The 27,949-nt window shown below is 42.3% G+C and overlaps 2 protein-coding genes and 1 non-coding gene across 6 annotated transcripts in view; 1 reads left to right on the top strand and 2 right to left on the bottom strand.

Moving 5' to 3' along the window:
- CABLES2 (Cdk5 and Abl enzyme substrate 2) overlaps window positions 1-21,231 on the top strand; it is a 40,071-nt gene extending 18,840 nt beyond the window's left edge. Inside the window, exons 2-10 of one of the 3 annotated variants that reach the window (XM_038750212.1) lie at window positions 6,980-7,051; window positions 7,228-7,320; window positions 9,621-9,698; window positions 12,292-12,400; window positions 13,409-13,574; window positions 15,409-15,512; window positions 16,137-16,243; window positions 16,435-16,639; window positions 17,498-21,231. In XM_038750212.1, the coding sequence (XP_038606140.1) occupies window positions 7,292-7,320; window positions 9,621-9,698; window positions 12,292-12,400; window positions 13,409-13,574; window positions 15,409-15,512; window positions 16,137-16,243; window positions 16,435-16,639; window positions 17,498-17,638 (939 nt within the window). In that variant the 5' untranslated portion in view covers window positions 6,980-7,051; window positions 7,228-7,291 and the 3' untranslated portion in view covers window positions 17,639-21,231. Of the gene's footprint in view, window positions 1-6,979; window positions 7,052-7,078; window positions 7,321-9,620; window positions 9,699-12,291; window positions 12,401-13,408; window positions 13,575-15,408; window positions 15,513-16,136; window positions 16,244-16,434; window positions 16,640-17,497 lie in introns of those variants that run through there. The other 2 variants (XM_038750213.1, XM_038750211.1) reach the window with 2 other exon arrangements.
- Window positions 703-840, bottom strand: LOC119931866. Its single transcript, XR_005452173.1, has one exon. It is a non-coding gene; the product is annotated as a small nucleolar RNA SNORA7 (small nucleolar RNA).
- A 1,023-nt stretch (window positions 21,232-22,254) lies between the features above and the next one.
- RPS21 (ribosomal protein S21) lies at window positions 22,255-27,480 on the bottom strand. 2 transcript variants are annotated; one of them, XM_038750415.1, is made up of 6 exons: window positions 27,406-27,480; window positions 25,065-25,138; window positions 24,871-24,934; window positions 23,005-23,076; window positions 22,427-22,482; window positions 22,255-22,331 (listed from the first exon to the last, which is right to left on the bottom strand). In XM_038750415.1, the coding sequence occupies exons 2-6, from the start codon at window positions 25,112-25,114 to the stop codon at window positions 22,322-22,324; spliced, it is 252 nt and encodes an 83-aa protein (XP_038606343.1). In that variant the 5' UTR covers window positions 25,115-25,138; window positions 27,406-27,480; the 3' UTR covers window positions 22,255-22,321. The 2 variants fall into 2 exon arrangements, with proteins under 2 accessions (XP_038606343.1, XP_038606342.1); XM_038750414.1 differs by having other exon boundaries at window positions 27,355-27,439.
- Between the last annotated feature and the right edge of the window lie 469 nt (window positions 27,481-27,949).

Here is a 27,949-nt window from a genome sequence, read left to right as displayed (position 1 = left end):
ACACACAGTAAGCACTCAGTAAAACTGACTGACAATGGCTATGTCCAATATGCTTACATTGTATTTACCCCGCCACTTAGCACAGTGCCTGGCACATAGTAAGCACTTAACAAATACCATAATTATCATTATTATTATTATTATTAAAAAGAAAGAGAGCTTAACTTCATTAAACAATGAAGCCAGTATCTGATCCTTGTAGAATAGAGGTGATCCTGGATTGGCCTTTTCTGCATGTCAGGCAGCAACTTCCCTTGCTATTCACCTCTGTTCCATTCCACTGTCCAGTGGTAAACAAGCTTCAGCAGAGACAATCTAAAAGCCCATATTGGCTCTATTTTTCCTGGGTCTTTGTACTTAGCAGCAAATATTCTAGATATTCTAGAACAATCCACATGATTCCACTGAGGCTCAGAAATAAATTCGGGAAAAGATGAAAAAAATTGAGGAATATTTGTTGACTAGGCTAGGGCTAGTGATTTGTCCCATGTTGTCAAACCATCTCTGACCCAGAGAGACACCATGGACACATCTCCCCCAGAATGCCCCACATTCATCTGTAGTCATTCTGGTAGTGTATCCTTAGAATTTGATTGGTAAAAATATGGAAGTGGTTTACCATTGTCTCTTTCTGTGCAGTAAACTTGAACTCTAGCCTCAACTCTCTCCCATACTGCTGCCACCCAACACAGGTGAGTTCAGATTTGTAGAAGATTGCCTTCCACTCGCTAGCCACTGCCCAAGCTAGGAATGGAATGGGTATGCCTCTGCCTGACTCTCCCTCCCATAGGCGAGACTGGTAGAGTACTGGAAACTCTCCAGGTGTGACCCTGAGGGGCGGGCTAGTGACAAAGGTGAAAATAAGAACTGATCAAATCAGGGCTGGCTTCAATTAGGAGAGACTAATCGGTAGTGTTTAGTTAGCATGTACTGCATGCAGTGTACTGACCTAAGCTCTATACTAAAGGTAAAGGCCCAATCTTTATACCCAGGGAGTTTAAAATCCCACTCAGGGATCAACATGTCTAGCGCTACTTGGAAGCAAACTGCTATCACAGTAGTGCAATCACTTATCCTATCCTGCCTTGGTTATTGTATCAGCGTCCTTGCTGCCGACTCAACCTTCTGTCTCTCCCCACTCCAGTCCATACTCTACTCTTCTTCCCAGATCATCTTCCTTCCAAAAGTGTTCAGACCATGTCTCTCCACTCCTAAAGAAACTTCAATGGTTGCCTGTCCACCTCTGCATCAAACAAAAATTCCTCACCCTTGGCTTTAAAGCACTCAAATCACCTTGCCCCCTCCTACCTCACCTCACTGTTCTATTACAACCCTTCCCACACACTTTGCTCCTCTAATGCTAACCTTCTCACTGTACCTCAGTCTCGTCTATCTTGCCACGGGCCTATCACCCACACCTTACCTCTAACCTGGAATGCCTTCCCTCCTCATATTAGATAATTGCTCTCTGCTACTTTAAAGCCTTATTGAAGGCACATCTCCTCCAAGAAGTCACCCATGACTAAGCCCTTCTCTCCTCTTCTCCTACTCCCTTCTGTGTCACCCTGAGATGCTCTCTTCATTCATCCTCCCTCCCACCCCCACAGTACATATATGTTGTAGGGCTGTGAGTTTGGCTGTGACTGTGAGCTTGATGTGGGCAGGGAATATGTCCGTTGTTGTATTGTACTCTCCCAAGTGCTTAGTACAGAGCTTTGCACACAGTAAACATTTAGTAATGATAATAATAATTGTGGTATTTGTTAAGCGCTTACTATGTGCCAGGCACTGTACTAAGCACTGGGGTGGATACAAGCAAATCATGTTGGACCCAATCCCTGTCCCAGGTGGGGCTTGCAGTCTTAATCCCCATTTTACAGATGAAGTAACTGAGGCACAGAGAAGTCAAGTGACTTGCCCAAGGTCACACAGCAGACAAGTGGCAGAGCTGGGATTAGAATTTATGACCTTCTGACTCCCAGCCCCATGCTCTGTCCACTACACCATGCTGCTTATATGACTGAATGAATGAATACCGCTCCCTTCTTATGTGCAATTATTTTAGTTCTGTCTTCCCATCTAGGTAAACTCCATAAGGACTTGGTCATATCAGGAAGCTGGATAGAGCAATGGCGTGGGGGTCAGAAGGACCTGGGTTCTAATCCCAGCTCTGCCACTTGTCTGCTGTGTGTGACCTTGGACAAGTCACTTAACATCTCTGTACCTCATCTGTAAAATGGGGATTAAGGCTATGAGCCCCACATAGGACAAGGACTGTGTCCAACCTGATTAGCTTGAATCAACCCCAGTATTTAAAACAGTGCTTGGCACATTGTGAGTGCTTAACAAATACCATTATTATTCCTATCATTATTAGTAGTAGTATTATTACTAAGTACACTGTACTCTTCCAAGTGCATAATTTAGTGCTATGCGCAAAGTAAGTGCTCAGTAAATAAAATTGGTTGGATGGTTCTGTAGGTGAGAAACAGTTCCTAGGAAAGAAAACAGAAGATTTGACAGTTTTAGGTCTAAGTAGATTCATTCTAGAATGTCAACAGCCAGCACTTGCCCACATAATAACATTGTGGTCTCACTTCAGTGCATTAAGCATCAGTTCAGTGGATGTTATGAGGTTCCTTACCTTGGAGTGCTTTTAGTTTTTGACTGACATTTCTCACTAGTTGGAATCTAAATGGCTCCTGAAAGTGTTCATTTTCCTGTCTGAAAATATAGTACCAAATTAAAGCTTTGTCTGTGTGCTTCCTGCTAATAGCTCCCTTTGCCCTTCTTTCTTTGGCCTGAGGACCTGTTCTATCCCCTGGCATTTAACGCATTACGATATGTGTTTCCCAATCTCAGCTTTGGGGGATTATTGAATCTATTCATAGCTTGAGTTTTAATTGTATTCTGTGCCCAGAGGAAGATTGACTTTTAAAATGTCCAGTCAAAAATTTTCCTTATCTCTTCGTCTCCTAGAAGGGCATACGTGTTCATCGGAGCTGCTGGGTTTGAGTTGGTCTGTGTAGCTCTTTAAATTATGTATATAAATATTTTTGTGGCTGACTAGGTAGAGGTAATGGAAAATTTAGGAACAAAATGATATTTATTTTTTCCCCTGACCCCCACCCCTATTCTTCCTTCCCCCCAGTCCCTGAAGAAACTCTTAAAAAAAGCACTTTGAGTTATTTTCATATGCTATTTTAGAACCTCTTTGAATCAGTTCCAGTTTACTTGTAAAGCAGCCTGGGTTTTTTTTCATTTTCTTCATTACAACATGGCCTTGTACCCTTGAAATATATTTAGTTTTTCTTCTGGAACCTCAGTAGATGTCAGTGCGTTGTTTAAATCTAAATCATTAACTAGTTCCCTTGCAGGTGGCATTTTAGGGCTATAAATCTGTTGCCTAAAACATTAGCTTGTGTCTTCAGGGATTAAATAGCATCCCTGAACAGCGTCAATCTGCTGGAATAAGAATCTGGATTACTTTTGCCATTAAAAAAGCTAAAATCGCTTCAGTGTGATCGGCTTTGCTCAAGGAAATTTACTGTGAACCTGTGCTTAAAGCATCAAGTATCCCATGTATTACTTAACCTTTGGCTTCTGATGGCCTCATCCAGCTAAAAAGGACAAACGTGTAATCCTAGCTCTGCCCTTTGGTAAACAAGCTTAGTTTTGAAGTCTCCTCCACTTTGAAATATAAAGTTTTGTTGCTTGAAATGCCCTAAGTTTAAAACTGTTTATAAAATAATGCAATCTGTGTTTATCGCTGTAAAAGATTGAACTAGAAACAGTATGAAAAGACTAAAGTAGAATTACTATGATAAACTGAACTAGAAACTGTATGAAAGACTAAATTAGAATAATTACAAATCTAATTGAAACTGCATTCCTGTCCCATGCCCTGGGCACAAAAGAGAGCTGTCGAGGCAGCCCACTCTCTAAATGTATATCTGATTGTGTGAGTTGTTCAAATCTTTTCTTCCAGCTTGTCTGTCTTAGATCAGAAGAGCGCATTATTTCTTCCAAGCAGTACGTCTTTTGGATTCCATAATGATATTATGCTGTTCCAGATTATTTGTTGTTTCAAACATAAGTGTTGATGGGCATGATCATTCCCCTTTTGTCTTTCACACCTGTTTCTTTTGTTTCCTGGTAGATGTATTTTTCTGTACATCTGTTTTATATTTATTTACAGAGAATATTTTCTGGTTCTAGTGGATAAGCTCCCCTCTAGACTGTAAGCAGAAAACGTGTCTACCAACTCTGTTTATTGTGCTTTCCCAAGCGTGTAGTACAACTGTTGACACAGTAAGCTCTCAATAAATATGGTGGATAAGTATTTCACACCTGTCTACATGTTTTGTTTTGTGGTCTGTCTCCCCATTCTAGACTGTGAGCCCGCTGTTGGGTAGGGACCGTCTCTATATGTTGCCGACGTGTGCTTCCCAAGCGCTTAGTACAGTGCTCTGCACACAGTAAGCACTCAATAAATATGATTGAATGAATGAATTATTTTTCCCCAAGCAGGTGCTCACCGCCTATTGGCAATGAGCTGTCATGATGGGCTGTTTTGGTGCTTTCCAATGTAATCTCGTTAATGGTCTCTAGTGTATAAAGTGGAGCATTTACTAATTATTGTTATTTGTAATGCTCATACTTGCTGCACCACTCCCTAATACTGTTTTGTTGTTTGGGTTTTCCAGAAACTGTATTTCTAGCAAAATGTTAACCTAAAATTGAAGGTCTTTCATGGTTGATGTACCTAAAAATAAGATGCTTTAATCTTTTAGTTAATGGCTTAAACCTTTCCTTTTCAAAAACTGAGAAACAGAAGGATCTGTATACAAGAGAAGATTGTGTAAAGTTCTATACCAAGGGTATACCATAAAGGATATCCATAAATCATTGCCAGCTGTTACTATAGATCATTTTGGCATAAAAGGCAAAGAAGAAGCGAGGCCTAGCGAGAGGAACATGGGCCCGAGAGTCAGAGGACCTGGGTTTTAATCCCGGCTCCGCCACTTGCCTGCTGTGTAACCTTGGGGAAGTCACTTAACATCTCTGAGATGCTAGTGAAGCAATGTGGCTCAGTGGAAAGAGCATGGGCTTGGGAGTCAGAGGTCATGGGTTCTAATCCTGTCTCTGCCACTTATCAGCTGTGTGACTTTGGGCAAGTCACTTAACTTATCTGTGCCTCAGTTACCTCATCTAGAAAATGGGGATTGAGACTGTGAGCCTCATGTGGGACAACCTGATTACCTTGTATCTCCCCCAGCGCTTAGAACAGTGCTTGGCACATAGTAAGTGCTTAACAAATACCAAAATTATTATTATTATTATCTCTGAGCCTGTTACCTCATCTGTAAAATGGTTATTAAAACTGTGAGCCCCACATGGAATTTGGACTCTGTCCAACCTGGTTAGTTTATACCTAACCCAGTGCTTAGTACAGTGCTTGGTACATAGTGCTTAACAAATACCATTTTTTTAAAAAAAGGTCCATATTGTCTAATCTTGGTTTTTGATAAACTACTTCCTAAATAATAAAAGGTTTTGAGTTTTTGTTTTGTTCTATGGTATTAATTCTGCTAAATTTTAATCCCCCAAATGTAAAACATGCATGGAACCAGAGTAAAGTAAGGTAGAGAGCTGTAACTCTCTTGCCTTTGTGCTAAAGACTTCAGAACATATTCTGGGGTGCAGAGAAGCATGTTGTAAGCTTTTCAATAGAAAGCCAACACTACAGCAAGGTGTCATGTTACAGCCCTAAAAATAGCAAAATGTGAGGCATGATGCCATTTCATTGTACTCTCAGTTTATCTGGCCTGACCTCTAGCTTAAAAGGGAACCAGAAAATCAAAAAGCAAAGATAATCAAAAATGAAGAGTCGTGATGTTTTCATCTTCGGTACACCACATATACCTAATAATGCAGCCTCACCCCAGCCTGGAGGTTTCTGATCTTGGTATGGGCAGGTAGGCGGTTTCTGGCTCGGTAGTGGGCCTGAGCTGAAATACCTCAAGCCATTGCAGTGAGGACTGGGATCCTGATCAGCAGGAAGGACAGTGTCAACCCCTCACAAAAATGAACTGCACTTGACTAAATGGAAGTTTTCAGAACTGAAATTTGGAGACTGTGAGGTATTGGCAGAAGGCAAAAGAAAAAAGAAAAGCTATCGCTTTCATAGCTTAAACGTACATGAATTTTCAGATCTAGCTCTGTCTAAAACTTCAGTAGTCTCACCTTGGTTTGCAAGATGTCTTCAGATTTGTGATAACCAGAATAAGGTTCTAAGTGTGGATTCAGAGCTTGATTCACACTGTTATTCTAGTGTAATAATTACAACCCAGTCAATGCCATGGAAATGGGGAAGTATCAGAAAGGAACATTGCTGAACACATTTTCCTTTCTTGGAAATGTGAAGTCCTACATGACCAAAATTGAGACAATGGCATACATTGCTTTTTCTTTGGATTTATTTTTCATGCTTAGTAATAACCTTCTTCAAAAATTTCACTAATTGAAGTACATAAAATATACACTTTTGGCCAGGGACACTTTCTAGCCTATTTTTTTGTATTCAGTAAGTAATCAACTTGGATACGTAAAGGCGAGAGGATGGAAAGAGGAGACAAGTCTTTGGGAGCATTTTCAGTTTGTAAACTAACACCTCAGTAATATGATAAAATATACCTGTATCCTGCAAAGGTATGTTTTCTAAAGGCACAGCATCAACCTTAAATTAGATAGCAAAACATATCAGCGACTACTTGTGTTGGGCATTCTTGAATAGTCGTCTTTTCTCTAAGTAAAAAAAAAAAAAAACAGTACCCAAAAAAACCTGCTGTTGAATTTTAAACAAATTTTGAGGGAAAGTGTTTTCTAAAAAAAAATCCTTCACAGAATTTTTGCAGCTTCAACTCTGAAGCCTCCAATTAATATTGTTGACTCTTCATGTTGGTGTACATTTTTACAGAAGGCGTTTTATCTCCCAGCGCTGCTCTCTAGAATTTTTAGAAGACATAGTGGAATATGCCACTGTACAAAGGTACTCTTTCAAAGCAGCATTAATCTTAACTCGTTGCATGCAGTCCTCTGTCCTCTTCCCTCGTCAAAGACAAATCTCTGAGGTCCTGCATGCTAGTGCTGCCATCTGATCATTCTAGCCCTAAAAAGGAGTCTTGGGAGAAGAAGAATGAAACTATTTTTTTGTTTAAATTGCAGAACCAAACATTTATCGGGATCGCCACGGCATAAAAGCTTGAAGAAGACTCATTTCATTAAGAATATGAGGCAGTATGATACAAAAAACAGCAGGTAATCTTTCATATATGTATTATGAAATAAAACTTCAAAATAATAGAATTACTCTTGTAGAAATATTAAAAATTATCTGAATCTAAATGATAAACACTTCCCTTGTTGTCTGATTTTCCTTACTATGAACATCATCACTTGTACAAGCAAGATGGCATCAATTAAGCACCCACTGTTTGCAGAATACTGTACTACGTACTTGGGAGAGCACACTAGAATACATAATCCCTGCTCACAAGGTATTTACTATCTAGTGGGGACCGATAGGAAAGTATTTACAAATAGGAAGGAAATGTGCTCAAATATGTAAAACAATATGTACAAATGGGCAGCAGCAAATAGTGTGAAGATCAAGATAGTCAGGTGGGTGTGGTTCTGGGGAAAAGAAAACTTAAATCGGAAAGGTCTCTTGGAGGAAGTAGAATTTCAGAAAGGTTTTGAAGATGGGGGAGAGTTGTGGTCTGGTGGATTTGAAGAGGAAAGGAGTTCCCATTAGGAGGAAGGGAGTGAGCCAGGGGTTAAAAGGCAGAAAAGTCAATAAGGCTCAGTGAGAGGGTGAGCTGGATGGAATGGAAAGAGCAAGCTGGGCTGTGGCAGAAGACATGTAGGAGGGAAAGAGGTAATAGAATGCCTTAAAGTCAAAGGTCAGGAGTTTCTGAGAATGAACGGGTAACCACTGGAATTTTTTGAGGAGTGGAGAGGTGAACACAGAAAGGGCATAAAGATTGGAACTACCCACCACTCCAGTAAGAGGTTCGTTTCCCTGATTGGGCTTAAATACCCAGGACCTCCTGAGCTCAGAGCAGGGAAGAGACATTTTCAAAGGGGGAATTAATGGTGGCAGCAAGCAACTCCATTCTTTACACCCTCCTTTTCCAGACTAAAAAAATGTTGGCATGCCTTAAGCTGCTAAACAGCGTGGAGACGTAAACAATGCATAGCGATCTACTAGTCAGTCAAAATGAGGAAAATCGGGCCAGCTGGTGATGATCATATTTAGGAAAAGAAGGTTGAGATTCTCCTCACTGGTTTTTAGTGGAAGGGAAGAAAGTGAGATTTAACAGGAGTTAATTGGCTAACAGTTTTATTGACCAAAATGCAATTTTAAATTATTTCGATCCCAGACCAAACCTTTTGAAGTGTATCAGGATGGCTGTCTTCAGTTTAAAATAGGTGTAGTTTGTGCTTTTATCCAGATTCCTAAGGGGGTAAGTACACAATTTAGGACACAAAAATAAGACTTTACAGACCATGTAATTTTAGCCTTTGAGATGTTTCAATTAAGGTATCCTGCTCATGCCTAATTTCATGAGTGAACAGCAGTTGTTGATATTTTCCTTCAGATCAGTCCCAAGTACAGCAGTAGCCATAAAGACCAGCAAAATGTTGGGCATCATCAGGAATGGAATTTTTAAAAATGCCTAATCTCATCTCGAGTAAGGATCAGCTATCAAAATTATTAAAATAATTGTGCTACTATAACAATATTTTTGAAAATCCAATGCATCCTTTAAACCTTTAAGAGCAGCTGTGGAAATCTATTATTCAGTGCCAACTTCCAAATAAGTAAGACTTGCCATCTTGTACTTCCCAAGCGCTTAGTACAGTGCTCTGCACACAGTAAGCGCTCAATAAATACGATTGATGATGATGATGATTTCCACAGGAAGTTTCAAAACCTGTTTGCTGTAGCCTTAGCTTATTGCAGTAACATTTTCCCAAACTTTTTTTTTTACATCTTCATCTGGAAAGTTTCAAATAATAATGATGGCATTTGTTAAGTGCTTACTATGTGCCAAGCACTGTTCTAAGCACTGGTTGAGGGGTGAATTTGCCATCATCTTGCATGCAGTTAAGCTCCTTTATCCATGTTTTAAAGGAGCAGCCCTTAGTAGAGTTTTCTCCAGTCTTCATTCTTTCAGGAGAGATCAGGTAATCTGGTGGTTGCATTAAAAGAACATAAATGGCCATGATAACCTTATGGAAGAGTGAAGAGGAAAAGCTTTCAAGGGAGTTTTCAGTTCTGTCCTCTTTAATTTTTACATGCTGACTTAAAGTTGTAGGCAGGTCAGTTATTGCAAGGCAGATTCCATATCACAGGTGTTCTAACAGTTGTAACCAGAATTTGTTTTTTCACTTAGGGTAAGGAAGACATTTCTAAAAATCAAGGGCTAACACAAAACATGACTTCCTATCATAAAATGACATGATTAAAAATTTAGTAACTAAGTCAGTTGTTATTGCAAACTTCTTAATGTTTCCTTTCCTCTTTTACTCCATTTTTCTCCATTGCATTTCAGGATTGTACTGATTTGTGCTAAAAGATCTTTGTGTGCAGCTTTTTCAATCTTGCCTTATGGAGAAAACATACGAATCAGGTGGGTAACTTTATAGCAAAAATTGGAAATATACTACTCTTCTGCAGATGTATTTGGACAGTAAAAGCAAGTGTGTACTATGTTATTAACCTAGGGCCAGATCCAGCCTCAGGATACCTCCTGAAGAGGGGCATAAGCACCCACCCTGAAATCTAGGCTGCTAATTCTGGAAGCCCCTCACAAATAAGCCCACTTGCATGTCCGAGTGTAAGGTGCTTTGTTAAATCCTGCTGAACACTCTCTCTGCCCTGTTCCTTCAGTATCCCAGAAAAGACAATACAGTTATCCAGCTTCCATCCAAATTTTTGTCCAGGGAGAAGGGGTACCCTTAGGGTGCCTAATAATGCTGCCCACTGTTTTGGAATTTGCACCTCAGTAACTGAATTAGCCCTCCTGCAGCTGGCACAGGGCCTGGCCAATCACCAAATTCTGCAATGCCATTTGGCCTCATGGTGCTCAAGGGGAGAGAGGGGCATTGTTAAGAGATTCCAGTTAGAGTTATTCTCCCGTCCTGGATCTCCAGCAAATGCACCATCCCTAGATCTGTAATAGAGTTAATCAACTAGGTCTGCAAGTCAGACCTCTTGGGAGCAGGACTAAGTATAGGCGTCTTCCCTCAAGAACAACAGATAAGCTTTGGTTTCCTTTTGAGACGAAAAATCTGCACGAGGAGTTGATTATAGTGATAGTGGTGTGTGCAGCACAACTCATAATTTCTTGGCCCTGCCACTCGTGTTTCTAATGGGAACAGGAATGCAGCAAGTAGGTGGTCAGGATGCATGCAGGACCCAGACTGGAAGCTCATTATGGGCAGGGAATTTGTCTGCTAATTCTAGTGTATTGCACTGTGCCAAGCGCTAAGTACCATGCTCCGCACATAGTAAGTGCTCAATGAATGCCATCGTGCCTGTGCTGTGCCGGTAATGCTATAACCCATCAAGTGGCTACCTTGGTAGTCCCTGCGGTCTTCGCCCTTCAGGTGACCAGATCTTTTTCAAAATTCTTGCCAGGCCTGCCAATCTCATAGAACATCCATAGCTACTGATGGCACAGTCCTAGCAGGGATTCTCCTACTTGTGGAGCCAAGAATAGAACCCCTAGGTCTCCTGTTTCCCAAGGCCATGGTCTCTCCACTGGATTGTCAGCTGGAGCTGAGGTCAGGGCTTTGCGGCTGGGCTAGATGCTGTCTTTCAGGAGTCTTGCAGAACAGCATTATGGCTCTTGCCACTTTGAGCTTCTGTCTTTTCAATAGACCGTTCTACCAAGAAGCAAAGAGAGTAGAAAAAGCACAGGTCTAGAAGTCAGGGGACCTGATGTTTAAACCTGGCTCTACTACTTGCTTGCCTTGTGGCCTTGAACAAGTCACTTAACATTTCTGCTTCAGTTTCCTCATTGCTCATGGGGATTCAATATCTGTTCTCCCCCCTACTTAGACTGTGAGCTCCATGTGAAAGGGACCATCTGATCTGATTATTTGATATCTTCCCCAGGAGTTAGTTCAGAGTTTAGCACATAGTAAGTGCTTAACACATAATAATAAAATAATAAAATAATAATAATAACAATAATAATAATTTATACAATGTCTTGTGGTAAAATACCCAGAGTGAGCATCTCCAGAAACATGCACAAGATGTTATATAGTCTCCTCCTTCCTTCCCCTCCCACATGTAATTTTAAGTCAAAAAAAGAGGGGAAGGTGGTCTTCTACACTAAAAATACAAAAAAAAATGTAAGTTTTCTTATAAACACTAATCTCTGTGCTTATAAAGTCACTCAAAAAATGATGAAATGAGCAGATCCACCTGTCAAAATGAATGTAGCTGTGATATAGGAATGAAACTATTAAAAGCTTTGAGTTAATGTTTAGCCATTTCTGCCCTGAGCCTTTGAGCTGTCTTTATATAGACTGCCTTTTTTTTTCTTTCACCTTTTGTGAAACAGTTGGGTTTCTCTCTTACTTCCTGTTCCTTTAGTCGATTGTGTTCTCTACATAATTTATGGAAGAAGGAAAAGGATGTTTAGTGATGGAAATAGCACTGTGTGCAAACAAACTATAAAAATAGTCTTTAGTGAAACATTTCTCTCACGGTGTGGGAAAGCAGCCAGATCACAGGAGCTGGACTCTATAGCTGACACATAATTTTCCACCAGTGCAATGTTAATGCAAATGATTTTTGAAGTTCAAACTAAGGTAAGTAATGTTTAATATTAAGGATCTGTTGATGACTGTCATGCTTGTTTAATTTTGTTTTGTTGCTCACCAAATTAGGAGCCAAGGCAAGCTATTAATGGCAAGCTTGTAAATACATACTAAAACATCCTTCTTACTAACATTTTGATGATAATGCTCTTTGCTTTCTGACAGTGTTGCAATTGCAATTCCACTTGGTTTTGAATGTTTTAGTTGGGACTCAGTAAACTTTCTTTTTGAAAACTGAAGATCTGAGGTATTTGAAAAAAGAATAGTAACTATAAACCTTTATCAGTAGGAACAATGTCATAAACTGAGGTCTTGCTCTTAGGCTACTTTATTGGAGAGCAAAAGCTGTTGACCTTGGATAGCTCATCCTTTCTTCTAATATATTTATAGTGACCTGAAGGTGGAAATCCAGAAACAACGGCATCCTTCGGGTGGAGTTTCAGTTTCTTCTGAGATGGTCTTTGAATTAGAAGGGGTAGAGCTTGGTGCTGATGGAAAGGTAAGAACCCGTTCTTGGTCCCACAGGAACTGGTTATTAACTGCTGCCAGAAAGTGGAAGGGGGCTGGGGAGGAAGGGAGGTGGAAAAGAGTTAAGTGCTCGTATAGGGGGTTGTCTCCTGACCTGCACAATAAAATATATTGATATAAATAGAAGCAAAGCTACTTTGGCCCCACTTAGAGACGACTATAAACTTGTTGATTTTATAGGTAGATTGCTCCGTATTTCCATTAAAAAATAATAGTCTGTAAAATAGCCTTCTAAAGTAAAAGATGTATCATTGGAGAGTAATTTTCTTAGGTAGACTCCCTCTGGTTTGGAGAAATGCATTTCAAAGAATGCATGGGACCAGACTTTTTGCTTTTGAATTTTTACGTGACGATTATGGATTCTGCAAGTAGATATTTGAAAGCTGGTGGAATCAAGGATACTGACATGCAGTCCTGAAACATTTCACCCTGGCAGGAATGACAACTCAGCTCTCTAGCAGCCAAAACAAAGTGGTATTTAAAAGGGCAGGTTTTTAAAAAAGAAATTTTTCCTTTACTTCAACCATTAGAGGTTTTGGTAAGAGCAGAATTTATAGATTTGGGGGGTTTGGGTTTTTTTTATGATTTTAAGCACTTCCTATATGCCAGGCATTGCACTAAGTAGCGGGGTAAATACAAGCAAATCTGTTGGACACAGTCCCTGTTGTACATGGGGCTCACAGTCTTAATCTCCACTTTACAGATGAGGTTACTGAGGCGCAGAGAAGTGAAGTGATTTGCCCAAGCCATGCAGCAGACAAGTGGCGGAGCTGAGAGTAGAACCCAGGTCCTTCTGACTCCCAGGCTTGTGATCTATCCATTAGACCACACTGCCTCTCTGCTGGGGTTCTTGTCCTTAGTTAATAGTGCATTCTTGAAATACTTCCCTTGCCTTGCTCCCTGTAAGATTAGTTCAGCTTGTCTGATTAGAGAAAGGAATAAAAATAAATGGATATAATGTTGGTTATTTCTATTTCAGGTGGTTTCTTATGCAAAGTTCTTGTATCCAACCAACGCTCTTGTTGCACTCAAAAGTGAAAATCATGGGGCCGTGTCTCAGTGTCGATCCAGTGTTCCACGGACCCTGCCTGGATCAAGATATAAATCCTTAACAGCTAAGACCGTGCCAACAGGCACAGAACTAGGTAAAAAAAAAAAAATCTCAAAATAGAGGCCTTTTGGATATGAAATGAAGCATTTGGCAATATGTATAATCTGTTTAAAAAATAAAACATACAGCATTCTAGGAATAACCATTTAGTAAAAAATGAAGATCAAGGTTGTGGCTAAGCAGATGTGTGCATTTGGGGTGCTGATTTGAAAAGTTTGGATATGTGGCGAGATGAATTTGGGTAGAGCAGTTCAATAAAGATAAATCCAAGAGAGAAATTGAGGCTAAACCTGAAGGACACGAGTCGAAAGAAACATGCAGAGGAAAGATGAGGGAATACAGAATTAAGATCTTGAAAGCTCATTCTTTTATAGTTGTAGAGATAGGAGTTATTTTTCTGCTTTAGCTAAACTTCTAATTCTAAAACCTCCTAGACTAAACATTTACTTTCTTAGCATTTAGAACTCTAGGTGGGTCCCAGAATTCTGATTCTGAAGCAACAGTAAATCCACTTGAAATACCATCTGTGTCTTTGCAGGGTGTCTTATGTCTGTGGCCCACTATGTGACCTGGTTGAAAGATGACAGAGTGCAGCATTTATTGTGCTAGGAAATAGAAATAAGAAAGTTCATTTTGCAGTTTCAAATTGGAAAGACTGTAGCAAGCCCTGAGAAGATGATGTAGATATTGATTCAGACAGTAGACTCATGGACTAGAGGAGCCTTCCAGTTGTGGGATTTTGCAAAAGCTTAGTTGACTCAAGCCAGTCTGGAGCAAGCAAAGTCTGGGCTGTTGGCAGGACTTTGTGAGGTGCTCCCACAAGGAGCTTGCAATCTAAAATCATGGGCAGGTAGACAGACTTGCAGGGAAAGAGAAAGTCCTATTTATGTGCATAATGGCATCCACCATGTAATCTCATCTTTTTTATGATATTTAAGTGCTTACTATGTGCCAGGAACTGTACTGAGCAATAGGGTCGATACAAACTAATCATCCTACATGGGACTCAGGTGTTAATCCCCATTTTACAGATGAGGTAACTGAGGCATGGAGAAGTTCAATGAATTGCCCGAGGTCACACAGCAGACAAGCGATGGAGCCGAATTAGAACCCAGGTCCTTCTAACTCTCAGACCCGTGCTCTATCCACTAAGCCAAACTGTTTTTCTCCCTCCCCCATTGATTTTTGAGAAGGAAAGAAAAATTTAGTGTAACCAATATTAGTAGCAGGGTAGGAAGAAAGGAAGGGTCAAGAGAGTTGGGACACAGGCTCCAGTTGTGAAAGTTTATTTTTTAAAACATGCCCAGAGTAGGAAATGAAAGGGGAAGGAGAGGGTTAAAGGAGTTCCTAGTGCCTAATGTGTGTACCACTTGGGAAAGTGAAACAGAAGGGCCTTCCTTCTGGCTTTTCTCATCCTTCTCTCCTACGGGTTTTTTTTTGGGTGGGTGGGGGTCGGTAGTGGGAAAGGGATGTGGCAGCCCTGCTCGTCGCATTGCTAGAATTTCCCACATAATGATCTCTCCCCTGTTTGGGGTTTGCTAAAAAGTGGGGCAATTATACCAGTAAGTATGGTAAAGCCAGGCTAAGCAGAAATAAAAATGACAGTTCATTACTGGTTAGATGGGTTACTTCTAGGACTCCTCTCTTCTGGCTCGTGGTCCAAACTGTCCTAACCATCCCCAGGGTTCTAAATGTAGTTAAGATTGGCTTTTCTCCCATGTGTTGGGTGCGGGATGCAGGCAACTCCAGCCCTAAATTGACTCTGATCTGGAAGCAATTTTAACACGAAAATGCTCATGATTGATTTTTTAAAGGAAGGGGCCTGTCTCTCATTTCTAGTTCAGTGTTGGTATATTCTTTGTTTTTAGGAAGCGAAATGGGAGAATCAATAGAGTATAATCCAAATCTCCTTGAGGATCCTCACTGGCCCTGTGGAAAACACAAACGTGTTCTCATCTTTGCATCTTACATGGTAAAAACGCAAGCTTGTATTGAAAATAAGCAGCTGTGTCTTTGTCTTTTCTGTTTGCGGGCGGGGACGGGATGGGAGGAGCTGGGGACCTTGCCTGCTGTTCCTCTTTTTGAGTCATTGGCAGTGTTCAGTTAATGATATTTATTCCACGCTTACTGGGTTCAAAGCACGGTACTAAGCACTTGAGAAAGTACATTATAATGGAGTAGGTAGGTGCGATCCCTGACCACAAAGAGCTTCCAGGAATCAATGAGTTAGCAGGCAAAAAATCAATCGTGGTCTAAGGAGGCACTAGCATTTTCAACAGCCCCTGACAAACCTGCATTTTGCAACATAATGGGGAATCAGAGAGTGTATGTGCCCGGACCTACCCACGCCCACAGCAGTTCTCCCACGTGGGACAACCTGATCACCTTGTAACCTCCCCAGCGCTTAGAACAGTGGTTTGCACATAGTAAGCGCTTAATAAATGCCATTATTATTATTATTATTCTCCTAGGAAACAACCCCACGTGTTAGAACAATGGAGGAAAGGGAAATCAGCAATCTGGATCCATAAGGAGCCAACAAGGTTGGGCTCTGAAGGCGGGGACTAAAGCATAATTTCTTCCTTCTGTCTTCCAGACCACAGTAATAGAATACGTGAAACCCTCGGATCTTAAAAAGGACATGAACGAAACTTTTAAAGAGAAGTTTCCTCACATCAAGCTGACCTTGAGCAAAATTAGAAGGTAAGGACCAATTAGTCCAAAGAGTATTTGAGCACCAATTGTAGGCAAAACTGTATTAGTCTGGGAGCCATTCACTGCAAGTTTGGGAAGCAAACTTACCCTGGTTCCCATTTTGTTGAAAAAACAGTTCGTTTCCCCACTTTCTGTCGCCTCCTAGATATCATTAGTCAACTCTCTTATTGAACCCACAGCTTAAAACGAGAAATGAGGAACCTCTCTGAAGAATGCAGTCTGGAACCAGTCACAGTGTCGATGGCTTACGTTTACTTCGAGAAGCTCGTCTTACAAGGCAAACTCAACAAACAGAACCGCAAACTCTGTGCTGGTGCTTGTGTGCTGCTCGCCGCGAAGATCAGCAGTGATCTCAGGAAAAATGAAGTGAAACAGCTTATTGATGTAAGCAGATTCAGAACTACAAAGTTTGGCCTCTTGAGTTGCAGTTTAAAAAGCCGTAGTCATTTGGACTCGATCATTTATATCTGAGAGCACATCACATTATTTCTCCACCAGCTAGGTGGGTTTCATTTCCTGCAGAAGATGAGGGAGGTGGGGAAAGCGAGCTAGCCTTCCTCATTGATCAAAAGAATTCTCCTGAAGATCTGAGCCCCAGGCTTGGAGGGAAATAGCGTGAGCACGAGGGAGAACAGGGAGATTTTGGAAACTTTGAAAGGTGACGAGAACACTTTGAGAGGACTTAAAGTGGGGGATTAACAGCAAAATGTGAGGCAGCAGAAAAGAGCTTTCTCAGATTTTAAACAAGATTTCCCCTATTCCCTTTCCCTTCACCCCTTCCCAGCCAAGCTAAAGGCCTTATAAAATTTGAAACTAGCTTAACAGGTGAGTGTTCATTATAATTAGTTCCCTCAGTAGCCTTTCATCATTTTAATAAATGCTGTTCCTCTAATACCTTAAGAAGTACTGTGTGCATCAACAAGAAGCAAAGTAGTCAGTGTGATTGGTGATCAATAGTGCAGGGGATGTATGGGATTTCAAAAGTGGTGGGTGTGTGTATGCTTGTGTTAGGGTGTCATTCAGGTGAGGGGGAAATCTCAGCTTCTTTGCTTCATTGAAACGGAATTTGTGACTGCCAGTTATTTATTCCTGCAAAGGAGGGAGAGAGAGAGAGTGTGTGTGTGTGTGTGTGTGCACGCGCACACGCACGCACATATGCATGCATGTAAGCATGCCCCCGGGAGATTTCGAGGAAGATCAATGAATATAGTGTCGGAGTAACTTGCTTTTTCTTTAATGCAGAAATTAGAAGAAAGATTTCGATTCAACAGAAGAGACTTAATTGGATTTGAATTCACAGTGCTCGTAGCTTTGGAGCTGGCCCTTTACCTTCCTGAAAACCAAGTTTTACCTCATTACAGACGTCTCACCCAGCAGTCCTAGCCAAAGCTGCTTTCTAACAGCAGAAAGGCTGACATCTTTACTTGGCACTTGATTGGCTGAATAGTGAAGGCCTTCCCAGCAACATTTTTGGTGCCACAGTGTGTATCATGCCATATACCAGGCTGTACCGGGAATTGAAACCGCAAGTTAAAACGTGCTGCATTCTCATCATCACATTGCTGGTTTACGGGGAGAACGGGATTGTTGGCACAAAGGGTGTTTCCTTTGGACACTGAAGCACAAAATGATTCACAAATCAGTTGCTATTGCAGTTGACTATTCTTCCTATGCCTGTTAGGCTTAACTTGAAAAGGCCAGTGATGTGAACTATTCCTTTGAATAGTTCAGAAGATGTGAAGCTATTCCTTTTAGAGATTCTTAACGTTTATTTACTTTCTCAAAATGAAATGTTACTTCCATTCCAAAATATGTGGTGATGCAGTTCAAATGGTATTTCTAAGACCCTCCTTGCATTCTACATGAATGAAATGCATACTTTTTTAAAAAAATTGTGCTTGAATGTAACTGGTCTGGTACCAGTACATTATGTAATTTATGTTGCCAAGTTGTAGATTCTGAATTTAAATATCATTTTATCCTTTACCTGAATTTGCCATGCATTTAGGATAAACATTTCCAGTAACTGCACTTGCATTACTAAGGAAATTTGGATTCTACAGCTTGGCAAGTTTACTGAAGTTTGACTTATTTAAACATCGATACTTAGATGAAGATATTAAATTTGAAGTTTGGATTCAGAAACCAATCATCATGAAATACACTTGTTAACCAAGATACCTGTTACCAAGACAAGTGATTCCACAGGAGGTAAGCAGTAATACTCAGTTCCTCAATTAGGGGTTATGTTCTTGATCACCTCATAGTAAGGAAAACCCACAGTAGTGTTCACACGCCTTGATCAGTGCCATTCCTTGTATCATCACATTGAATTTTACCCAGATAAATGTGCATTGCTTGGAGATTGTTCCCCAATTCCATAACGTTCTATCCAAAATGAAGTAAAAAAAAAAAAAAACACATTATGAAAGAATTAAAAGTATGGGCCCAATAGGGTGATCATCCCAGTTACTTATCTCACGACTCAAAGCAAAGCACCTTTTTATATGTAATAGTATATTTTTCTCTTGCCTGCCTGCACCCCCATAAAGTGTTTTCAGTATAGTTTTTTTTTTTACCAAATTAAGCCAATTTTTTAAAAATTCTATTTTTTTACTCAATTTGTTCTTCTAAGCATTGTGCCACTGTGATGGTCTTCTGGAATTGGTATTTGTTGCATACTAAAGTGGACACTCAGAGGTCTTTACTGTACCACTTATGCCAATAATTGATCCATCCTTCACCAATTACCTAAGAACATTATTAACTCCATCAGCAGGCAAAATGTTTGGATGAAATTTTCAACACTTTGATCCTTTGGGAGTTATTCGATTTGTAACTGCTAAGCAATATCATGATGAATGGATGGGGGAAGATTTTTGTGGCTTGAGACTATTTTTGGTAAGGAACAAGGATAATAGGATTTTGATTAAAGGAATGTGTTGGAGTAATTGACTACTAAAATGCCTCTGAGAAAGAGGTCTAGTTGCTTTTCTTACATTAAGTACTGTAAATTTCAATTCCATGATTCCAGCTCCGTTACATGCACTGAGAGAATGTGCCCAAGGTACCAGCATCAGATTATGAAGACTACTTCTTTGCAATGGAAAAAGTCCATGTAGACATGGACTGGACTTTTTATTGTACAAGCAGCCAACTTTATGATGCTTTCTTCCTAAGCGAGTCTTGAATGGATATATATTTAATTCCATTACTATCAATCCAGTTTTAAATTTAGTAGCTGTGGAGTAAGTTTTTTGTGTGTGTAACTAGTATGTAATTTGTGACCAGTGTTCAGGCTTCATAAGCTTTTATCAAGAGTTGTCTATAACTGTTTTGTCTGCATGGTCTCCTTTATCGGGATGAGCTCTACAAAATACTCATATTTAAGCTTGGCAGTTGAACATTTAGGAAACTTGGGGTTATAAAGGCAGTCGTCATGGGCCAATTTACTAAACATGCAAACTCATGTAGGGGCAAGTGGTCTTCTGTCCCATGTGTGTAAATTAACCTTCTAGTATTGCTCAACCCAAGAACCCTTCAGTCCAGTTTGGCTTAACTCACTTAGCATAGGCTTTGGCAAGGGCCCCTTAGGGTGTGGGTTAGTACGAACAGTCTCTCCCAAGCTCCTGCCCTGGTGCCCTGCCTCAGTTACCCTTTAAAAGGCAAGAAGTGCAGCACAGATCCAGTGAGACAGCACTGGTCTCTGTGGGCCCAGAAATCAGTGGCAGATGCCTTAAGGATGTGGCAGTGCAGCCCTTCCCCTGCTCCTTCCCTGTCAAGCACTTAGTACAGTGCTCTGTACACAGTAAGCGCTCAATAAATACGATTGAATGAATGAATGACAGAGGGCCGAGGCCTGCCCTGGAGCACAGCTAGACCTCACTGCCAGTCTGAAGCGCTTGGGAGAGTTCAATGTAACTGTTGATACACCATTCCCTGTCTTGGAGGCCTACCCTCAGCTGTCTGAAAACTTGTCCTTGTGAGTGGTTCCATCCCAGAATGTAAAGCCAAGCACCTTCCGGTGTCTACTATATTTTTCCCGGTTAGGCAACAGATCCTAATAGCTTCCTACTTTGAGCATAGTTCTATTTATCTGCTCCACAAGCCTGAAAGTTACATTTGACTTCCCTAACAGCAGTTCTTTATAGCAGACTGTGCCATAGGAGTGGAACTGATGTAAAACCACAGAAACCATAACCCAGAATTTGTTGAAATCCCTTCCCTTGTTGGATGTTAAGGCCCAGTATTCCACTTCCAACTTTCCAGGCCTTCAAGTTTTAGGGGAGGGTGGAAGGAAAGTTGGAAAGGATTTTTCCAACTGGGGGAGGGTGCAAAAGGTATATTCTTCTCATGAATCCACCCAATTAGCGAGCATTTTGGCAAATGTTAAACAGCTCTGAACTTGTGAAGTCTGCTTTGATTCCTGCACACCAGAAACTCATTTCAGTTAAAGCTACTGTACATCGGTTTAACTTCGACCCAACTCATTCTACAAAAACAATTTCAAAGGGATATTTATAAAATGGTTTACAACTTACATTAGGTACTGTTTTCACTTTTCCTGCAGAATTTGTGATCAGACAACACAGACTGTTAAAGATTCATGTCATCAAATTAGACCATTTTTAGTCATGTCTCTTGGGACAAATGTATTTAATGTTAAAGATGCTGCTGTGTAGCAGAAAAGAATTCCCACAAGTCAGTAGTTTTTCTGCTTCCCTCCACTTTCCTTTAAGTTTTTTCAGAAGTGTTTTAGTATGTAAGAGTCAGGGCAGAGGGTGGGAAGGCTAAATAGTTGGGCTTGTGGTCAAATAATCTAATTACGTTGCTGTCTTTTTTCAGCACAATTGACAGATTAATGTAAATGTGTAAACAATTCTATTTAAGTACATTTGTCATATGTAATGTCTAAATAGATCATGTAATTGTACAATTCAAGTGCTGTGAAATAAAACCTGATTTTGATACCCCTAGTTCCAACTTTTAACATACCATTTCCAACTGCTGCAATGGGCTATAGGACAGCAGAATGTCACTAAGCCTGTTTTTTCAACTGTGCCTGTTGTCTCTGTAATTGTTTCATCTGTAAAATGGGGAGATTAAATACCTGCTCTCCCTGCCCCTTGGGACTGCCTGGCCTGTTTCTTACATCTACCCCAGTGCATGAGACACAGTAGGTACTTAAATACCACCCTTACCCTGTGTCCTTCCACTGGCCTGAGTGAAGGAGTGGCATAGAAAGTTATCTACAGCGACTGACTCCATGGCATAAACCAGGAAGGATGGGTGGCACCTTACCATCTAATGATGGCTGCCCTACGGAGACAAGTGCAAGTGAGGCTCTCCACCAGAAACCAAAAGGAGCACTGGAGACACTGAAATGACCCCTGGAACTGCATGCATGTCCTGTTCCTTGTTTTTACAAATAGGAAAACGCCCTCTCCAAGGCACAGGTGTCACACTTTAGAATGGTTTATGAAATAGGTGAAGAGGCAGGGATAAGTATATAGCTGATTCCATTATCCGGCATCACCTACCTACTACCTCTTTACCAGTGGTGACCAAGCGATGCCCTCCCGCTCTAGGTTCCCACCAGTGAGCCAGGAGTAAGACGCATTGTCGGGGCAAAAGATTTAAGACCTAACAGACACTGCTATGGATCCATGTCAACCCCATCAAGTTATTCCAAAATATGTTTTATTTTTGCCTCCCCGCACCCACCCTGGATTTCCACTGGAGCTGATCCAAACCTTCGCCCCACACAGGAATAGTAGATTGGAGTTCCTTCAAATGTATCTTTATCACTACCACTAGCTCCAGCTACCTATTATGCATTTAGCATTGAGGCAGGATATTGCCTCAAGTGACTAAAGTACAATCGCATATATACAACCTAGGAGTTTAGCATTCATTCCTAAAGCCACCAGGGCATTTTACTTGTTCCAAAACTGATTGAAAAGGCATTGAGACTTAGGTCCCATTCTAGTCCTATGAAATGAACCAATGAAGTTTTTTTGTCATTTTATTTTGTGACAAGGGATCCACATTAAAAATTCTCTTCAGTTAGAAGTTCCTGAGGAAGGAAACAGAAGAATGTTTCAGTAACTTGATTTTTCATATGGCTGTGAACAAGTAATCAAGGAGATGCTGAAAGTTTGTTATACATACTTAGAAACAATGCCATCATTCTTGGCCAGCCGGAGGATAGAGTCATCTGATTCACCCTTAAAAAATAAAAGTGTGGGCTTTCAGTTTCATCGTGTCCAAAGAGGGAAGAAGCAGGACAGGTCTAAGTTTCACCTGAAGAGGAAAGTGAGCTCCTCTGCCCATTCTCCCATAATGGATAAAATGTTTTTTGGGAATTACAGGTGTGGGACAGTGATGGGGTGCACAAAGCAATGCTGAGTTAGGCAAGGAATAGACCCCCACATTTTCGGAGAACAGTAAATGTCAGGGTTCAGAGCTCAGAGCAGTCGGTCCAAATATTTCAGACCCAATCCTGTGGAGCACAGTGTAGTGTAGAATTTGGGGGGCAATCACCACTGTGTTTACACAAAATTCCACCTCTGCCACAAGCACATCTATTGGCTTTAGAAGACTGCCCAACGCTGCACAAGAGACTAGTAAAATGGGTCTTTAACACACATCTTGGAGAGGGGAGGGAAGACATCAGAACATAAGGGAGTTTGATGAGAATAATTTTGGAAATGGACACTTCTGAATGCACTTAGTCGTTTAAAGCTTACCATTCTACGAATAGCTCCACAGATGGCATAAGTTTTGAACTGACTGTTGAACCTGCCCGTGACCTTATCAACCTGCAACAGACCATTAGCATCCAGTTACTCATAGAACAAAATTATTTTCAAAACCATGACAACCCAAACAGGATAATGCAACCACTCATTCCAAACTCAAAACACTTTTTCTCCACAAATTTTACAATGGGGCATCTAGGTAACGTTTTCTGGATCTTACTTATGGTGTCAGTGACAACGCACTCACCCTTGGTCACATAGTACAAGGCTTTGTCTAGTTCACGCAATTCATTACTAATGCTATAGTTAGGACTGCCATTAACCCAAACGTCCTTGCAATTCCTAAAGGCATACAAATAGGATGAGACAGTGTCCACACAGTGCACTGTTAGAGGCCACTATAGCACTGCATCGCATTTACTTCTATCACCTTTTTCTCAAGCTATAGCTTAAACTCACCCTCCTTAAAGTCCCGCCTGATAGACCCCAGCAATTGTACTTTTGTGATTTATAAATTGCGCTGGGAGCAGGTTCAATTGCCTCTTAGCATTCACTCTGCACACAGTAAGCTCTCAATAAATACAACTAATTGAACAACTGCAATCCACGAGTTTTTTCAATCGTATTTGAGTGCTTCCTGTGGATTAAGCGCTAAGAAGAGTACAACGTAACGGACACATTCCCAGACCACAATGAGTTTACAGTCTAGATGGGGAGGCAGATATTAATATAAATAAAATTACAGATGTGTACGTAAGTGCTGTGGGGCTGGGGGGAGGTGGTGAATAAAAGGAGCAAATCACGGTGACGCAGAGAGGAGTGGGAGAAGAGGAAAAGACGGCTTAGTCAGGGAAGGCCTCTTGGAGGTGTGGAGAGTAGTTGCCGGACATTAAGAGGCAGGATGTGGGCAAGAGGTCTGTGATGATAGAGATGTCTGAGATGCCGGTACTCACTACCCTTTTGAATTGGTAAGTGACTAAGTAAGCGTCAGCAGCCACTTGGCATGCACAGACAAAGCGGAACCTCCTGGCTTTGTTTGGATAGGGGCTCCAGCATTAATCTTACTTGATGTTGAGATGAAGGCTACACTGGCACGAATAACCCAACTGGTAAACAAAAGCTGACTACAGTTGTCAATCACCCAAAGGAATTCCATTCCACGGCAAGAGGACAGAGGATAGTCCCCATAAAAACAGTGGAGGCTTACAGTTCATTCTACAAATCCCTGTTTAAGCTCCTTGTGGGCAGGGAATGTGTCTACCAACTTTGTTGTATTGTACTTTCCCAGGCGCTTAGCACAGTACTCTGCATACAGTAACTGCTCAATATATACCGCTGATCAATCAATCGTATTTATTGAGTGCTTACTGCGTGCAGAGCACTGTACTAAGCGCTTGGGAAGTACAAGTTGGCAACATATAGAGACAGTCCCTACCCAACAGTGGGCTCACAGTCTAAAAGGGGGAGACAGAGAACAAAACCAAACATACTAACAAAATAAAATAAATAGAATAGATATGTACAAGTAAAATAGAGTAATAAATATGTACAAACATATATACATATATACAGGTGCTGTGGGGAAGGGAAGGAGGTAAGATGAGGGGGAGAGGAAGGAAGGGGCTCAGTAAGCATAAGTGACCAGCTAGAGATCACAACCCCATATCAATGCCAACTTCACTGACAAGTCACCCAAATGCACTAAACAAATTTACGTACATAAGGGTTGAATTTGGATGGCTTCTTGGTTTTAGGGGCATGGCACAAATTCTTAAGTACATTTCCCTTCGTTTTATAAAAATCCAGACCACGTATTTGCTTGTAGAGGAGGCACCGAAAGCACCTTTTACTTACCTCAGCTACGTTGATCTGGATGGATGCATGGTCCTTAGCTCCGATTATCCTATTGCTGGCAGAGCTGCAGGGGGCAAAGAGATGGGCAGCGGTTGGCCCTATGATACACAGACCCACGGGGGCTCCTAGGGGAGGGGTGGTCGCGGCACGATCAGAGCGCGGGGACGCCAGACTCCCCTGCCCCAGGCACTTACCATTTCCGCGGGACGTACAGGTCCACGAACTCACCGGCGTCGTTCTGCATCTTGGGCTTCGGGCTGGGGGGTGCCTGAGAAAGAGACCGTGAGATGGAGAAGCAGCGTGGCTTAGTGGAAAGAGCACGGGTTTGGGACTCAGAGGTCGAGTGTTCTAATCCCTGACCCCCCCTTCACATTGTACATATCTATTCTATTTATTTTATTTTGTTAGTATGTTTGGTTTTGTTCTCTGTCTCCCCCTTTTAGACTGTGAGCCCACTGTTGGGTAGGGACTGTCTCTATATGTTGCCAACTTGTACTTCCCAAGTGCCTAGTACAGTGCCCTGTACACAGTAAGCGCTCAATAAATATGATTGTCAGCTGGGTGACTTTGGGCAAGTCGTTTCACTTTTCTGCACCTCGGGTCCCTCATCTGTAAAATGGGGGTGAAGACAGCAACAGCACGGACTTGGGAGTCAGAGGTCATGGGTTCATATCCCTTCTCCGCCACTTGTCAGCTGTGTGACTTTGGGCAACTCACTTCACTTCTCTGGGCCTCAGTGACCTCATCTGTAAAAAGGGGATGAAGACTGTGAGCCCCATGTGGGACAACCTGATCACCCTGTACCCGCCCCCCCCAGCGCTTAGAACAGTGCTTTGCACATAGTAAGCGCTTAACAAATGCCACAAAAAAAAAAGACCACGAGCCCCGGGGGGGGCAACCTGAGAAAAAAAAGATGGCAGTTAAGCGCTTACTATGTGCAAAGCACTGTTCTAAGCGCTGGATAATTTTTTTTTAATGACATTTATTAAGCACTTACTATGTGCAAAGCACTAGCAGCATGGCTCAGTGGAAACGAGCACGGGCTTTGGAGTCAGAGGTTATGGGTTCAAATCCCAGCTCCGCCAATTGTCAGCTGCGTGACCTTGGGCAGGTCACTTCACTTCCCTGAGCCTCAGCCACCTCATCTGTAAAGCGGAGATTAAGACTGCGAGCCCCACGTGGGACAACCTGATCACCTTGTATCCCCCGCCAGCGCTCAGAACAGTGGTCCGCACATAGTAAGCGCTTAATAAATACCACTATTATTATTATTATTATTATAAGAGGGCGGTGCGGCCGGGGAGCGACGGGCACGGGGACTGGGGGCTGTAGGTGGGGCAACCTGATAGCCTTGGATCTCCCCCAGCGCTAAGGAGTGCCTGGCACATGATAAGCGCTTAATAAATACCATCCTCATCACCGTTATTATTATTAGGTAGTAGAGGGCAGTGGGCGCGGGGAGCGGTGTGGCCGGGGGGCAGCGCTTAGAACAGTGCTTTGCACATAGTAAGCGCTTAACACATGCCGTCGTTCATTCATTCATTCAGTGGGCGCGGGGCCTGGTGTGTCCGGGGATCGGTGTGTGCGGGGGGCGGTGTATCCGGGGCCCGCGCTCCCCTCCCCGGTCAATCAATCAATCAATCAATCGTATTTATTGAGCGCTTACTATGTGCAGAGCACTGTACTAAGCGCTTGGGAAGTACAAATTGGCAACACATAGAGACGGTCCGTACCCAACAGTGGGCTCACAGTCTAAAAGGGGGGAGACAGAGAACAAAACCAAACATACTAACAAAATAAAATAGAATAGATATGTACAAGTAAAATAGAGTAATAACTATGTACAAACACATATGCATATATCCAGGTGCTGTGGGGAAGGGAAGGAGGTAAGATGCGGGGGATGGAGAGGGGGACGAGGGGGAGAGGAAGGAAGGGGCTCAGTGTGGGAAGGCCTCCTGGAGGAGGTGAGCTCTCAGCAGGGCCTTGAAGGGAGGAAGAGAGCGAGCTTGGCGGATGGGCAGAGGGAGGGCATTCCAGGCCCGACTGATCATCATCAATCGTATTTATTGAGCGCTTCCTATGTGCAGAGCACTGTGCTAAGCGCTCGGGAAATACAAAATGGCAACACATAGAGACAGCCCCCACCCAACAGTGGGCTCACAGTCTAAAAGGGGGAGGCAGAGAACAAAACCAAACAGACCAACAAAATAGAATAGATATGTACGAGTAAAATAAATAGAGTAATAAATATGTACATATATACATATATCCAGGTGCTGTGGGGAAGGGAAGGAGGTAAGATGGGGGGGATGGAGAGGGAGAGGAAGGAAGGGGCTGAGTGTGGGAAGGCCTCCTGGAGGAGGTGAGCTCTCAGCAGGGCCTTGAATCACCAATCGCATTTATTGAGCGCTTACTGTGTGCAGAGCACTGTACTAAGCGCTTGGGAAGTCCAAGTTGGCAACGTATAGAGACGGTCCCTACCCAACGGTGGGTCGGGGAGGGAAGGCGTCGGCGTCGGCCTGGGCCTCCCACCTGGTGCCGATGGTGCCGCAGCAATGGCCGTCGAGCGAAAGGAAGCGGCGCCTCAGCCGGCAGCGCTAAGAGCGGGCGAAGGGGCGGGGCGGGGCGGGGGAAGCACTTCCGGGTCACGGGCAGGCCCCAGCGCGCCTGCGCCGACGGGCCCGGCCCGCGGACCTCTCATTCATTCATTCATTCATTCGTTCGTTCATTCGTTCGTTCGTTCGTTCATTCATTCATTCATTCATTCATTCGTCATTCATCCATTCAATCAATCAATCAATCCATCGTAATCCACCGCGAAGCAGCGTGGCTCAGTGGAAAGAGGCCCGGGCTTTGGAGTCAGAGGTCACGGGTTCAAATCCCGGCTCCGCCACTCCAAGTCAGCTGTGCGACTTTGGGCAAGTCACTTCACTCCTCTGGGCCTCAGTTCCCTCATCTGTAAAATGGGGATGAAGACTGTGAGCCCCACGGGGGACAACCTGATCACCTTGTAAATTCCCCGGCGCTTAGAACCGTGCTCTGCACATAGTAAGCGCTTAACAAACGCCATTATTAT

This window comes from Tachyglossus aculeatus, chromosome 8, assembly GCF_015852505.1.
Source record: "Tachyglossus aculeatus isolate mTacAcu1 chromosome 8, mTacAcu1.pri, whole genome shotgun sequence".
Lineage (NCBI taxonomy): Eukaryota > Metazoa > Chordata > Mammalia > Monotremata > Tachyglossidae > Tachyglossus > Tachyglossus aculeatus.
The sequence above is the reverse complement of the archived record's forward strand: the minus strand, read 5'-3'. Positions and strand labels throughout refer to the sequence as shown.